Raw genomic sequence first — 14,851 nt, forward strand, 5'->3', positions numbered from 1 at the left:
GCTTTCATATTCCAACGAAAATCGGGAGATAATTATTCTTTTCTAATTTTATTCAACTTGAAAATTCTAGAATTCCTCCGAAGTGACAGATCTGGAAGAATAAAATTATTTCAATAACTAAAATTTCAGAGTCGCGGGGTTTTGAGTCTCCGCACAATTCACAAATTATTATAATTGTCTCGTTGTGGTTGACTTGGGATATTTAAATTTTTTGTCGGTGAATTTATCGGAATGGAGGTGCCAGGAGAGATAATCGGATTATGTCGTCTCGCATTACATTAAATTCCACCTTGCAATTAATACCTGCCAACTTGCAGAGCTTATCATACCAGGATATCACTGCAAAGTGGCGCGAAACTCTCGACAAATAGAGAAACAAATTGTTTTGGCTTCTCTCTCGTGATTTATCTGAATTCACCGCTCTGAATAACTCGTTCCCTATCCATCCCGCTGAATAGGAAAAAAATAGAGGATCTCATCTGCAAATAATTAAGTTCTGACTCCAAGTGTCATGGGTGGTCTCAACACATTGATTATCCACTGTATACACTATTTCCGGTGTAAATTCACTTCTCCACACGTCGGCAAACATCCAATAGTCGTTTGTCCAAACCTCAGAGTAGAGAATGAAAATAAATTGAAATAGTCAAAATCGTCACGCCCTATGCGGTGAATACCAGAATTCATCTGAATGGTAGGGAATCAAATTTACGAGAACGCGTAGCGAATTGTCCCACCAACGAATGCCGAAGGACTTGATTCTTCTCGTCAAATAAATAACTTAAAACCAGTACCAAAAATTTCAACAACATCCCAGTGATTGTGTAATTTCCACAGTCCATAGAAAAATTCCCCTGTAAAAATTACGGAACAATTCACATAATTCAACTCACCTTTTCAATCATCTCTTTTTAATCATCCGAAATTCATGATTCAACAATTTTTATTGTTTTTATTATCTGTACCTCTTCTTGTTGGTCATTTTGAATTTTTAATTGAAAAATTCGATTGAATATTCGTACATAAATTATTCAACCGGAGTTATTAGTCCGGTAATTTTCGATGATATTGTCTGGTACAAAGTAAAAACTTGAGGATACAATGTAAAAAATAAAACAATGTTAGTGGGCGGTTAGTAGTCAATATAAGGATCCAGAGAGAGCTCATGCTGAGAGGGTTATAACGAAAGGGTCTTGTCTGCGTAATTCGTACTGGGTTACATTTAGCCCCGCGAATAATATCCAGCGGATGGAATTGGATGGCGTGGGTGAATATGCGAATGATACAAAGAGCGAATGGTTAGATGGAAAATCCTCACGGTGAATCCTGTTGTTAAACAGACAGGGGGAACGCACGCTGTGAATGGTCAGGGATTTTTAAACGACCGGTAAACACGTGTGTCCCGTGTTACGAAGGACTTGGGATGTTGTCAAGTGATGTGTGTGGGCGATACCGAGGGTTTCATCTCACCCTCGTTAGAAAATCAGTGTCACGAGTGATTGGCCTTTTTTTTTTCTTTTAATCCCGCCACCCGAACATCAAAGTAAGTATAATCAAAGTAAGTATAACAAGTCTTAAATAATCATCCAATCCTTCATTTTAGTCTCACAGTCATCTGCACTTTCAATTGGGGATGAGAAGGGATTAATTATTGATTTTTTAATTTTTTCAGTTGTTCAAACGAAGATGTATGGAAAAGTTACCCATTTAACAATGTTGATAGACTCGGGTAAAAAAAATTGTAACCGAAATATTTTTTTCAAATTTTCAAAAAATTTGTGGAAAATTTTTCAGAAAATTTGAATAGGAAATTTTTTTTGTAGTTTCGATGGCGTATTTTGTGGGAATATTGAAAAATCAGAAAAGTAAGAAAACAACAGTATAAGTTTAAAAAAAATATATATTCGTAAAAATTTTTGAAAAATTTACCAGAAATTTTTTGAAAATTAGGAAAAAATATTACGATTACAATTTTTTTTACCCGGAGTAGGAGAGTGAAAAATCGAAATGTTAAATGTAATTTTCCAATAGTGTGTGACTCATCGAACAAGTCACATGAATTTCCTAGAAAGGAGGGAGTCGTGACGATGGGAGTGAAAAAATGAGGTGGAGGCTGGATTGCTGGCTCGGCTGAGTGAGTTAACAATAAAGAAATGATAAAAAAAAATGATGTAATAAAAGTAAAAAGGGTTGAAAAAATGCGAAGGATACGCCAAAGTTCCCCCTTGCCCACCCTATGTGCCAACGTGCAATCCGGTTGCTCCACTTTGCTAAGAGTCTCACGGTGCCGACTCTGGTCCAGCCCTTTATGGCCAGTACACGTTCAACTCTACCACTCTCTCCACCACTTGGGAGAAGTACCTTTTAACTAAGGGCAACCCATAATACCACATCAAATACGAGCTTCTCCCATATTTTTCAATGCCATTTCCATCACTTTTCATTCGTACCCTCCATCATCACTTCAGACTCACTCTACGACCCTGCGGTTAATAAATTCACGATTACCCCTGCTACACGAATTTTCATTCCATATTTCATTGAATCAACATGAATTTTTAATTAATCAACAAAATAATTGATCAATAAATATGAGAGAGAGGGACTTGACGAATTTAAACCGATCAGTTAGAATTAAATAATTCGTTTAATCGAGACTTACGGATTTTCTTGAATTTCCATTCACCTGAGAATCCTCGGGCTTTAATCTCTTGCTATCGCAGGATTGAAATAAAAAAATGTCATTTATTTGACAGAATAATTTATTACCATTGAAGCGGTGGGATAATTACTTGTCGCGATATCAAAAAGTTTTCCGATACCGAGACTCAATGAATTATGACTACTCCCTCTTTTCAAGTCGTGGCAACTTGTAATTGAATAAATAGAGGTCATACCAGATATTCTTGTAGACGAGGTATTAGGAAGGTAGAGGACAGTAATTAAAACATGTGGTGTCTTCATCTGATTCTTTTCTGCGCCAGCTTGGTCGTCACTGCTGGAGAACGTAAGTAATTCATAATTATCATTCTGAATTTAATTTGTTCATGAATTCACTTATTCTGGTAATTTCAGTTGTTCCCGGCGTACCCCCGGCGATAGGAGAACCCCCTGTAAGTGACTAATTAATCAATTTGGAATAATTATTAAATAATCCATTGGATTATTTATTTCAGTACCTCCCGGGACAGCTGAAACCAGACGAGATGTGTCGTTTACATTATAAAGATAAAGGTGCACACATGGTAATATTTGTATAAAGTATTTATTTTTACAAATCACATTGTTCAATTAAATCATAAAAGTGTCTTCAGCATTTTTGATTGGTCTACAATTTAATTTGCATTTTCAGGTGAAGGATCCCGAGCTCGTTGGTGATCTGATTTGCATTATTAAATTGCCATGCAAACTTTCAAATGGTGTAGTAAAAGAAATGCCTGGAACACCTAGAAATTATGTAATCTGTGACAAAGGCATGGTAAGTACAATCAGGAGTGTTCGATATTTTTTATTTCAGAATAAAAAATGAGGATTCTTTTTTTCTGGTAGATTTGCAAGGATGGAAAGTGCCAGAGCTGGCGATTCTCTACGAAATGAGATGTTCTACGCGGGATAATTCAACCTGATGAATTTTTATCTAGTGTCACCAATTTTAAACAATATTATGAATCATTGATTACGCAATAATAAATTATGAACGATATTTATCAAGAAGAGCAATTGGTTATTTTTATTTTTATGACCAACTATTTTATTTATATATTATATATAATTTTTACGGAATTTTTTGTCAGAAGAAATTCACACGATATTTTACATTGTTCTACCCACCGAGTGCTACCGATTTTAAGAATAAATAGCGCAAGGGGAGTGAGAGAAATAAAAAAATGTAAAATTCTTGGCACGTGACTTCTCTGAAATGAGCCTCATCGCCCACCAAAAGTCGTTAGTCATAGGTCGTTTGTGCGGTGGTAATTAATCCTCCCTTCAATTACAAACCAGACCGAGGGTTAATTGCATTCATCTGGATGAAGTGCAATAAATCACTGAATTTTCTGCAATTTTTTATCCATAAAATCTGGGCAATTGAAAGAAAATATTCATCTCCAGGCGACTATCATTTTCCCCATCCGGAAATTTGTTCTCCCTTTGCGTTTTATTTAAAAATTCATTGTTAAATAAAATAGTATTTTGCGTTGAATTGACCCTCGAGCTGTAAATTATCGTGGATAAACCCTCGTCGAGGGAACAATGTGCGTAGGACGATGTCATCTCGAGTTCAGATGGGGTTTGAGTATCAGAGATGGTGGGATACTGATTTTCACTCTTATCACGCATTCAAGTCTCCAGTGAAGAATTGCTTTCCAGTAATCCATTAATTTTCCTCTCCTCTTGTCTGCACTCGAGGCTTTTTTAATTTTTTTTTTTTTGGTAAAGACAACCTCTCGTGAGAAATTTAGTGATGAGCCGGAGGGAAGTGAGACAAGGAGACATTCGGTTTAACCGATCACCAAGTTTTCTAAGCTCGATTATCGATTTTCTTCATCTTGCACTGAGGGCTATAAAGCCATTTCTGTCATTCGATGCTAATGCACTGGTGCAAGCATCCCTAACATGGTATACACGCATGCATTCACCTGAGTACAGGCGACTTCTCGTCGCCGTTGACTCGATCGTGGGAGCGAGACCATCAGCCATGGAAAAACCCAATCCCGAAGACTGAAAATTTTATTTAATTTTATTTAATTTTATTTAATACTATTTCCACTAATTTCTACTTTAATTGTTCATTTTATTTTCTTCCTCAAAATCAGTCTTGGATACTTACAATTTAATTAAACTTTTCAAATTATTATTCAATTATTTAATTTTATTTGATATTTCAAATTTTATTTTCAGTCTTCTACTGAGATAAAAAATAACCTCTTCATTGAATAATTTTTTATTATCTTTATTAGTTATTATTTTTAGTATATTATTGTTGTCCCATGAAGTCCCGGGGTCAGTGCAGGGAGTATTTCTGTCAAGGTCTTGGTCATCGGGCCTCTACATTTCATGTTTACTCCACTCAAGTTACTTAAAAGCTCAGTGAAAGTATTGCCTCTTGTCACATTTCCTTTGCACCGGTGTTCAAGCTGTTCTTCCATTTTTATTCTTTTATTATTATTTCATTATTCTCTTTTCTCGAAATGTTAAACTTCCTCGAGTGAGTTTAGTCCACGACCTGCCCTCACAATGGCCACACGTGTGCACCACATAAATATTTAACTCAGGATCGTTTTCCTTTCCTTTATTCCCAGTTTTTTTTTTCGCAATTTCCGTCGGTTTGTCTCAGGTCTATTACTTCCGGTCCATAATTTTCGCGCAATCGCGGTGTTTGATAAATAATTGCAATTTCACGACCAATTCATCAGCCCTTCCCAGAAAAACGATTTTTTATTCCATTTAAAATTCAACGGGTTTTTTCTCACTGTAAAAATGTCAACGAACATTTAACAACTTGCAATAAACAATTTATTTCGGTTAATTCTGGAAGTTATTTCGATTTTCGGTTTTTTTAAAATAGATAATTGGCGGAGTTTCGCGAATATCTCCGAAACCCCCTGACCGAGAGAAAAACACGAAAGGAAATTTTTGTACAGAATTTTATGAGCTACAAAAAAGGTCCTCAGGTCTTTGAGACAAGTCCATTGGTTTCCCAGATATTTCTAAAAGACTGAGAAAGGGATTGCTGAAAAATTCCAATGACAGGATTAATGTACCTGCAGGTCTCTGGGACATTTCCTGCTGGGGTAATTAATTCGTGAGGATGCTCGATGGTATGGGATAACCCTGGGGTGAGGTCAGAACCACTCGAACCACCTGTGGAGCCAAAACTAGCGATAGAGCTGCCGACATTCACAAAGTCCGTGATCTTCCACTCAAGTCCATTCATAACTCTCACTTCCTTCATAATACTTTGACATGAGCTTTACTCACTGATTAAATGCCCGATAAGGTAAATGACCGAGTGCAGTCTAGCTTAAGTGGAAACATTATTATTCCCGATTTCCTATTGATTTCCTTTAATTTTTCATTGTTGGATGAATCCGAGAAATTATCGTGTTCAATTTCCGCGAAAATTTCATTGGAAATCATTGGAAATTTAACTTCTTGGAATATTTAATCATTCCCAAAAATCGAAAATAGTCGAAGCTCAAGTTCAAGTCCTCCAATTCGACTTTAATCTCCCGATAAAAAATAACCTCCCATGATTTGCTCGTGGGTGGAGAAAATATGAATTATCCCACTCGCCATTATCTCTCGAAAGAAAAAATGAGAAAAATTTCTTCTCATGACGTACCATGAAATACGATGCACTTAAAAAATACACGAGATGAATTCGAAGAAAGAGAATAAATAAATTGAACGGGCACACGATTTTTATCTGAAAAAATTTATAAACCAATCGGGGAAGTCTTGTGTGTGCTCTCAAAACGATCATTTTGCTTCGATAATCTTCGATGCGAATCGACGAACCACTGGAGAAATCGACAACCAAGAATTAACGAGCCCATCTTACTTTTGTCTGAATGATTTTTTTATTTATTTCTTTTAGTTCAATTCCCATTGCGTTGTTTCATCCTTGGGTGTCTTGTGCACATGCGAAAACGACGCCCACTTTCGGTCATAAAGACAGATCACGGGCCAAAGATACGTGAGAGCGTGCCCTGCTCACCACCATTTAAGGAATTGGGCCCTGTCTCTCAATTTTTTCAGACAAAATTATCCAATTATTCTGGCGACCATTTTTTGTCGCATGAAAATCACCAATTCTCCATTTTTTAATCCCAATTTTACAACGTACACGTATTTTTCCATTTTTTTTCCCTGCACGTGAACTTGAAGTCCAGAACGAACTGTTGATGATGGAGTTTTGAAAAATTTCAGGTTTACCAAATTGAGAACGTAATTGTGAAGTCAGCGAATTCACCGCGACCCGCGGCGTGGATCCTGGAGAGGTCAGTCGACGGTGAAGAATTTCGTCCGTGGCAGTATCATGCACCCAGCGACGAGGAGTGCTGGTCCAGGTACTCTGTTCCGCCTGTCACTAAGCCCATTTACATCGCCGATGATGAGGTCATATGTACCAGCATATATTCACGTCAAACGCCCATGGAAAATGGCGAGGTAAATACCCATTTAAAAATCCAATTTGGCCATGAAATATCGCGCCCCCAATATTCCCACCGAATAATCATTATTCAAAAATAAATCTTCGACTCTCAAAAAGCTCTTTCCAAACTTTCCCTCACAATATTATTTTTTTTTTCGAGTTCGTTTCGTTTTGTTCGAACTCGATATAAAAATAATATTAAACCCTTTGAGAATCGAAATGACTTTTTAATATTAGTAATGATGAAATTTAATAGAATGTTTTCACAATTTTCCCGTCAAAACGTCATTTACTGAAACAAGCCGCTTCCACCTCTCGCATATCCAGCAAACCCAATCATTAATTATCATCCGGTTTACGAGGTACGCGTGTAATTACATGATTGGATGATTATCGAGCGTGATTTTAGCGCCGGTTGTTATCGCTACCGAGATTGTGGATTCAGTGAATGAAAACACTTCCGGCGATTTCTCCTCAAGAAATTATCGTTTTCTCAAAAAACATTTGCATCTCCTCCTGAAGCCAATGCACAGATAACACATTATTACTAAATTCATTCCAATAATTATTACATTTTTTTACAATCCTGGAAATAACAATAACAATTTTACTCTCAATTTTTGTCCCGATGAAAAAAATAATGGAAAATTTTTCGAGATAGTTGTGTGGCAGTTTAAATATTTCTTCCTTCAACACGAGAGTGGAGTAAAAGTCAGGATTCTCCCTCCACTTTTGTCTGGGGATCGGGTGCACATGGTACGTGAGATCCCTTACAAGGGCCGCCAGTTACAGCCGTACATGGCCGGAATGTAGGGATCTCTCTGCTTTTTTGCCATTTCAGCCTCCACTCTCGTTGAATCCCCCGTCCCTTTTACCTTTACCATCATCGTGTCCTTTCCCTGTGCAATGACCCGCAATTAACGCCTTTTTTGGTTCATCATTTCGAGAAAGCGTATCATCCATTCCATTTTTATTCTCCATCATCTCACCCTAAAATAACGAAAAATAATGATTAATCACAATTGCTCGATTGGTTCCAATCAATCAACAACAAGCATTCAACTTAATTTAATATTTCAGTTAATTGGGAAAAACCAAAAAATTTTCTCAGGCTTCCCAGAAATTTCGTGTGACTAAGGGAACAACTGTAAATTAATGATTAACAATTAATGATGATTAATTAATTATTGACTATAATTAACAATTGCAGATTCATATACAACTGACGAGTGGTCGGCCGGGTGGTCAGAATCACAGTGAAACACTCCAGGAGTTCACTCAAGCCAGATATGTACGGATAAGCCTCCAGGGTTTGAGGAGAGGCGGTGGTGCTTTGGCTGACAGACGACGGGCATTCTACTCGATAAAAGAGATCAGCATTGGTGGTAGATGTTTGTGCTCGGGTCATGCATCCCGCTGCCGTTACAGCGCACGACATGGGGTAAATATTCCACTTAACATCATCACTGATTGATTACTCAAATCTCCAATGACTTCATTCTTATTCACCAACTCCTTCACATCATTCCTCTCGCCTCTCACATCTTTCGTGCATCAATATTGCTCGTTTATGACAGTATCGTACAATCTCCCCCAATGATTAATCACTCGATTAATCAGCTATCAATTATCAGCACAAAAGGAGTCGAGTTCTCAGAAAATTTATGTGGGTTAAAATATAAGTGAGCAATTTATTTAGACTGAAGTACATTTTTCAGATTAGTTTTATCATTTGGAGAAAATTCATTGAATATTTTCTCTTGGAGAAAGCGTTCTTTTTTTTTATGCGAGAGGTCGTCATTATTGAGAGATCAAATCATTCGTAAAATTTTCTAATTATCTTGGAACCTCAGGGAAATTGGATTTTTTATGGTGAGCGATGAAAAATATGTGCCTGAAGTAATTTCGCGTGGATAAAAAAAATGTTAAGTTTGCGGAATGAGTTGATTTGGTAGTTAAAAGGTCATTGATTGAGTTTTATTCGTAAATATTTTTTCGAATCTTCATGAAGTTAACGCGCCCATTAATTATCATTGTCCAGAGCCATTAAATACTTTCTCCATAACTTTAAGGGGACTCAGTGGTTCACGTGTGCACACGTGCTCACTTATATGGTCATTGCCATAGTTGGGCACTTCCAAGTGCAGGAGTTATCTTTCGCCTTGTGTGTACCGTCGTGATGCACACTTGCGAAATTTCTCGCTCGACTGTCGGTCACGATCTTAAGTTTAATGTCCAGTCGGTGAAATATTTTCGGTGATAAAGAGAGATCAAAGGGGACACCGGCATATTTTATTTCAATAGAATTATTTTCACCAGGCACTTACATCTCGCTTCACTCACGCAAGAGCCCAGTATTTTAATCCGTTGAGATGCGCCATTTGCTTTTTGCGGAATTACATTGAATTGGAGATCATATATGGTTTTTGGGGGAATTTCGCATTGAAGAATTTTGAACATTCGGTGGTCTTCCAATGGCTCAATTCCCCTGAGAAATTTTGTTGAATTTTTCTAATATAAAAAGGAGAAAAGCAATCGAACTCGCAATATCTCGAAATATCTCGAAATATCTCGAGTGATCGTAGGGGTAAGACCTGCAAGATAAAACCGACCCGCCACCACGACGTCCTAGCGAAATTCTGAAGTTTAAAAAAAGTGAAAAATTTTAAAAATCACGAAAATTTGAAAATGCTGCAAATTATTGGACAAATTTAACCTAGGGGCGGGAGAAGTGTGAAATTTTGAAAATTCAAACTGCAAACATTTAAAAAATGGTATGCAAATTGTTGAATTTATTTGGATATTGTTAAGCTGCACATAAAGTAACTGATAACTGCGGAAAAATAATGATTGTCCACTAAAGGCGTTGCACCACGCAATATGTAGCAAAATGCTCTCCCCATAACGTATACATTATGCTTAATGCACACGAGGGAAGAGGATGTTACCGAAGGTACATAAGGAGAGACAACCCATTCTCGGTTGTTATTTTATTGCCACCTATAAACGACCCGCCACAAGACTTATCTCTATCCACCTAGTGCATCATCACCCCGTGCTCATCCATTGTCCGATGCCCATTCGTAATTGTTTGGTTTATCAGTCTCAATTGTGGCGCGCATTCTTTCATCACATCTGCTCTTTAAAGACAGAATTTTACAATTTATTTACACCTTTATTTAATTTACAAAAAAATTATTGTCTAGAAGTTTCTTTGAAAAATCAACTTTCCCAGATCTTCCGAATAACCAGAATATTTTTTTCAACGAGAATATATTTTTCAACGGGAAAACCTCAGTGATGATTGCACTAGATGCAGACAATCCTATTTTACTAATCAACATAATTTTTGATTCCCCGAGACGTCAATCCAATAGAATCGTCGACATCCGGCGGAAATGAGACACCGGGGCAATGAGAACTCGTACAACATTCGTCATTTATCAGCCTTTCTCTTCTCGAGATATCGAAACATTTTCATAATCGTGAGCTCGAACGTAGGAATTAAATTCGAAATTCAATGCAACTTGTAATTTTTGTTAATTACGGGGTTATAACTCAGAGTAAATCACTCCCTCGATCTTTCAACATATCCAATTGAAAATACAAATTACAGTTTAATGGTGGAACTGAATTTATTTGGGATATTGCAGCATCAGGAATGCGAGTGCGAGCGTCACACATGTGGAGAGAGATGTGACAAGTGTTGTCCAATGTTCAATCAAGTAACTTGGAAGCCAGGCACCTCTGGCAAGGGTTTTCATTGTGAAAAATGCAATTGCAATGGTCATGCTAGCTCCTGCCGTTACGATCCGGAGATAGCGGAGAGACGAATGTCCCTCGATATCCGGGGAAAGTATCGTGGTGGTGGTGTATGCATAAATTGCACGGTAAATCAATCGTTTAGATGTACTTTTAAATTGAAAATTACAACATCGATTCGCTGATTCATGGCTGTTGCAGGATCACACAACGGGAATAAATTGTGAAAAGTGTCAAGTGGGGTATTACAGGCCTAACGGAATACCAATCGACGATCCGTCTCCCTGTGTACCCTGCGATCACTGCAACATGAAGGGAAGCACTGGATTTTGTACACCCGACGAGACTTATCCAGGAAAAGTAAGAATTTTTACTCTATTTCCCTCTTACTCCCTGAAATTTCCAACTGAATCCACCATTCAATATTCCAAATCTAAATTCAAAATCCATTGAACTTTCAATCTAGTAAAAAATTTTAATTTTATTATACGAAGAAATACGAGTAAATTCCACTACAAATATTTGAACTCGTGAATTTAGGTAGCAGGTGCTTGCGAATGTAAACCAGGCTACTCAGGCTTCAGATGTGACCAGTGTGCAGCGGGTTATCGTCAGTTTCCTGACTGCATGCCCTGTCCCTGCGATCCACGGGGTATTCTACCATCGCACGACTGCGAAGGTGATTGTTTGTGCAAAGCAAATGTCGAGGGGGAGCTCTGTGATGACTGCAAGCCCGGATTTTTTTCTCTGACGCGAGATAATCTCGAGGGGTGTCTCAAGTGCGATTGTTTTGGCATGGCCACTGACTGCAGAGCTGCTAAACTCGTCTACCAAACCGTAAGTTTAGTAATTACTCTTGAATAGCTGCACTGATCGAAAAGTAAAAAAAAATATTCACGCAGTTTATTCAGTTATTGTTAAAAATGGGTTCAGGGATCGCGGGGGGTGGAAGGAGACTAGGGGAAGGGAGGGTTTTTTTAATCCAGAGTGATAAAAGAGTAGATCGATAATTCAGGGACATGTAGATATCCGTTAGAAGATGAACTGGATAAGGTTGGTGCACTGGTGACTGTGCTCATACCTTGGAACGATTGAGAGAGGCCTCTTATAACCCGTAATTACGTCGCACGAACGACTCAACGTAATAGCATACTCGGTATAAACGAGGGTGGACGCCTTGTCCTCTATCTTTTCCCATATTATTATAAATATCAACGCCCCAGCCACGGAAATGTGACGTTTACATTCAAATGAAATGGTCTCGTATTTATCGGATCTCCATGAACGATTCCAGTTTCGTCTGATACCTCTTTTAACAATTAACTCTTGACAAATTGTCACTCGATAATAAATCGATTATGGAATAATTAGTCAATCGTAGTGACAACTTATTTTATCAAGTTCTCCAGGATTAATTTGTGAAACCATTAATTTTAGGGGAATTAGGAAAATAATTAGCAGGATAATTGGGACTTGAATTGAATGGAATGGTTTTTATGATTTTGCATGGATGTAGATATCCAGTTTGGATGGCTGGTTAGTAACAGACGTGAATGCGTCGAGGTCAATTGTACCCGGATTGGATCCAGACAACGGATGGCTGACACTTGCATCCTATGAGGTTGAATATGAGAGTCCATTTTGGCTAGCACCCAAGATCTATGCCGGAAATCGTCTGTCTTCGTACGGGAGTAATCTCACTTATGCTGTAACATGGATTGTCATGCGTGGTGACACAAGCGGTAAACCGACCACTGAGCCAAACGTCATTTTAGTGGTAAGTATCGTTTTACTGGCTGTCACTGAGGAATTCATTATTACCAAGGGGGAAATAGAAAATTAATAGAAAATATCTTCGACTCGGTCAAGCACATCAAAACTTTCCATTAAAATTTATCTCGTATTGTTCATTTTATTTTTCAAATCTCTAGAATAGATTTCGTCGTTGAATATTTTTTTACACCACCAAATGGTGGCAAATATAGGGCATTCCGGGGATTTTAGATGGAAATAATTACTAGATCTGGAGAAAATGGGAATTGATGGGTTTTTGAATGTTCAGGGGAAGAATGGAATGAAAATAGCGTATGGCGAGGAGCAATACGGTGGTCAGGAGGCTGAGATTTCCGTGCCGCTTCGAGAGGAAGGATGGTTTCATATTGAGACTGAAGTGAAAAATATTCAAGTGAGACCCAGGAGGACTGAGTATGTGGGGAGGCCTGTTTCCAGGGCCCAGATGTTGAGAGTCCTTGCTGATGTTGAATATGTCATGATCAGGGCGCAGTACCACTCGGAACAGGCTGAGGGAAGGTAATTTAATCGATAAAATTATTATTTCAACTCTTTCAATATCTTCGCCACCAAATATAAATTATAAATAATAAATCGTGCATAAATTATAAAATAAATTCATTGCAATTTTCGAACGTTTTTCACTCTCATTATTATTATTGGTATTTTTTCTTTCAATTTTTAGCTTGGTGTCCGTGGTTCTACCAATTGGTGAAAAATCGAATGAGGGAGTCGAAACATTCGTGGAGCAGTGCACGTGTCCCGAGGGATATGCGGGATTATCCTGCGAGTATTGTGCCTGGGGATATGTCCAAGTGATTTTAAATGGGAGTGATCATCAGGATCATTACGAGTGCATCAAGTGTGACTGCAATGGCCATGCTGGGTCCTGTGATCTTGTTATGGGTGTATGTACAGTAAGTACACAATTTATCTAATGGTTTCATTTACGACTTCATTTGCATTCACTTATTCAACTCGCGTGAAAAAATCTCTGTTTTTCTTTAAGTCAGTGATAATTTTGGTAAATGAGTTCAGGTTGACCAAAAAAACAAAAATCATTGAAATGTGAATTTCTTTGAATGAAAACCATTCTTATCCGCTCACTAGTCAATAACAAGACGAAAGAAGAGAGAGAAACAACAAGGAGGGAAATATATCGATAAATAGTCCTGCGGTAAACTCTGTTGTTCCTGAAATCCCTTGAACCCCCCCTTCCTTTTGCTGTGGCTGTTGACGCGATGAGTGAGTCACATTTAATTCATATTTAAATAGCTACAGAAGTGTAGCGGCGGATTAGTCACTCGTGGTATTCGTTCAGCGATAGTAGATGGTCGGGAGAGGTGAAATAAGACTTTTAGTGAAGTGCCCAGGACTATTAGATAAATCCGTCTTTCTGTGAGTCCATTGTCTTTAAGAAATTTATTGAAAATTATTTTCTATTGATGATAAAGTTGGTACTGCTCTCTGCACTATCGATCGCAGATTCCTCTTTCGTTACCATCAGTTCATTGAGTGCAACTCGACGCAATATATCAGAGGGGGTTGACTAAAGTAGAGGCTCAGTACTGGGGGTTTGAGTGACCCCACCGCCATCGTAGTCCCCCACCCCAAGAGAGAGGGGGCACCACACGCAGCGCTGGGGTGGGGTCTCGCCCGTCAGCCCACGCGGTAACTGCCTCAGTGGTAGTGCCGCTGTCAAAGGGACCAGTCGGTGCGGTAAATGTTAGTTTCATGCTCCCCTGATACTTTTTCGAAAATTTCGAATTTTTCAATTTCAGTGAATACCTCCTCAATTTTCATGTTCCCGTGATAATTTTTCAAAAATTTTGAATTTTCAAATTTCAGTGAAAACCTCCTCGATTTTCATGCTGCCCTGATACTTTTTTGAAAATTTCGAATTTTTCAATTCCAGTGAATACCTCCTCCATTTTCATGCTCCCCTGATACTTTTTCAAAAATTTCGAATTTTCACATTTCAGTGAATACCTCTTGCATTTTCATGCTTCCCTGATACATTTTTGAAAATTTCGAATTTTTCAATTTTAGTGAATACCTCCTCGATTTTCATGCTCCCCTGATACATTTTTGAAAATTTCGAATTTTTCAATTTCAGTGAATATCTCCTCGATTTTCATGTTC

The 14,851-nt window shown here is 38.0% G+C and overlaps 2 protein-coding genes across 2 annotated transcripts in view; both read left to right on the plus strand.

Moving 5' to 3' along the window:
• The window catches only part of wb (wing blister), a 72,577-nt gene that overhangs the window by 16,069 nt on the left and 41,657 nt on the right, over positions 1-14,851 (plus strand). Inside the window, exons 3-10 of the mRNA XM_011311440.1 lie at positions 6,931-7,170; positions 8,367-8,597; positions 10,810-11,046; positions 11,120-11,278; positions 11,459-11,755; positions 12,435-12,695; positions 12,981-13,228; positions 13,395-13,626. Of these exons, the coding sequence (XP_011309742.1) occupies positions 7,156-7,170; positions 8,367-8,597; positions 10,810-11,046; positions 11,120-11,278; positions 11,459-11,755; positions 12,435-12,695; positions 12,981-13,228; positions 13,395-13,626 (1,680 nt within the window). The 5' untranslated portion in view covers positions 6,931-7,155. The remainder of the gene's footprint in view (positions 1-6,930; positions 7,171-8,366; positions 8,598-10,809; positions 11,047-11,119; positions 11,279-11,458; positions 11,756-12,434; positions 12,696-12,980; positions 13,229-13,394; positions 13,627-14,851) is intronic.
• On the plus strand, positions 2,918-3,553 carry LOC105270479 (uncharacterized). The gene is made up of 4 exons (XM_011311439.1): positions 2,918-3,007; positions 3,076-3,113; positions 3,177-3,245; positions 3,353-3,553. Exons 1-4 carry the CDS (start codon positions 2,950-2,952, stop codon positions 3,527-3,529), a joined length of 342 nt encoding a protein of 113 aa, XP_011309741.1. The 5' UTR covers positions 2,918-2,949; the 3' UTR covers positions 3,530-3,553.

This window comes from Fopius arisanus, unplaced genomic scaffold, assembly GCF_000806365.1.
Source record: "Fopius arisanus strain USDA-PBARC FA_bdor unplaced genomic scaffold, ASM80636v1 scaffold00088, whole genome shotgun sequence".
NCBI lineage: Eukaryota > Metazoa > Arthropoda > Insecta > Hymenoptera > Braconidae > Fopius > Fopius arisanus.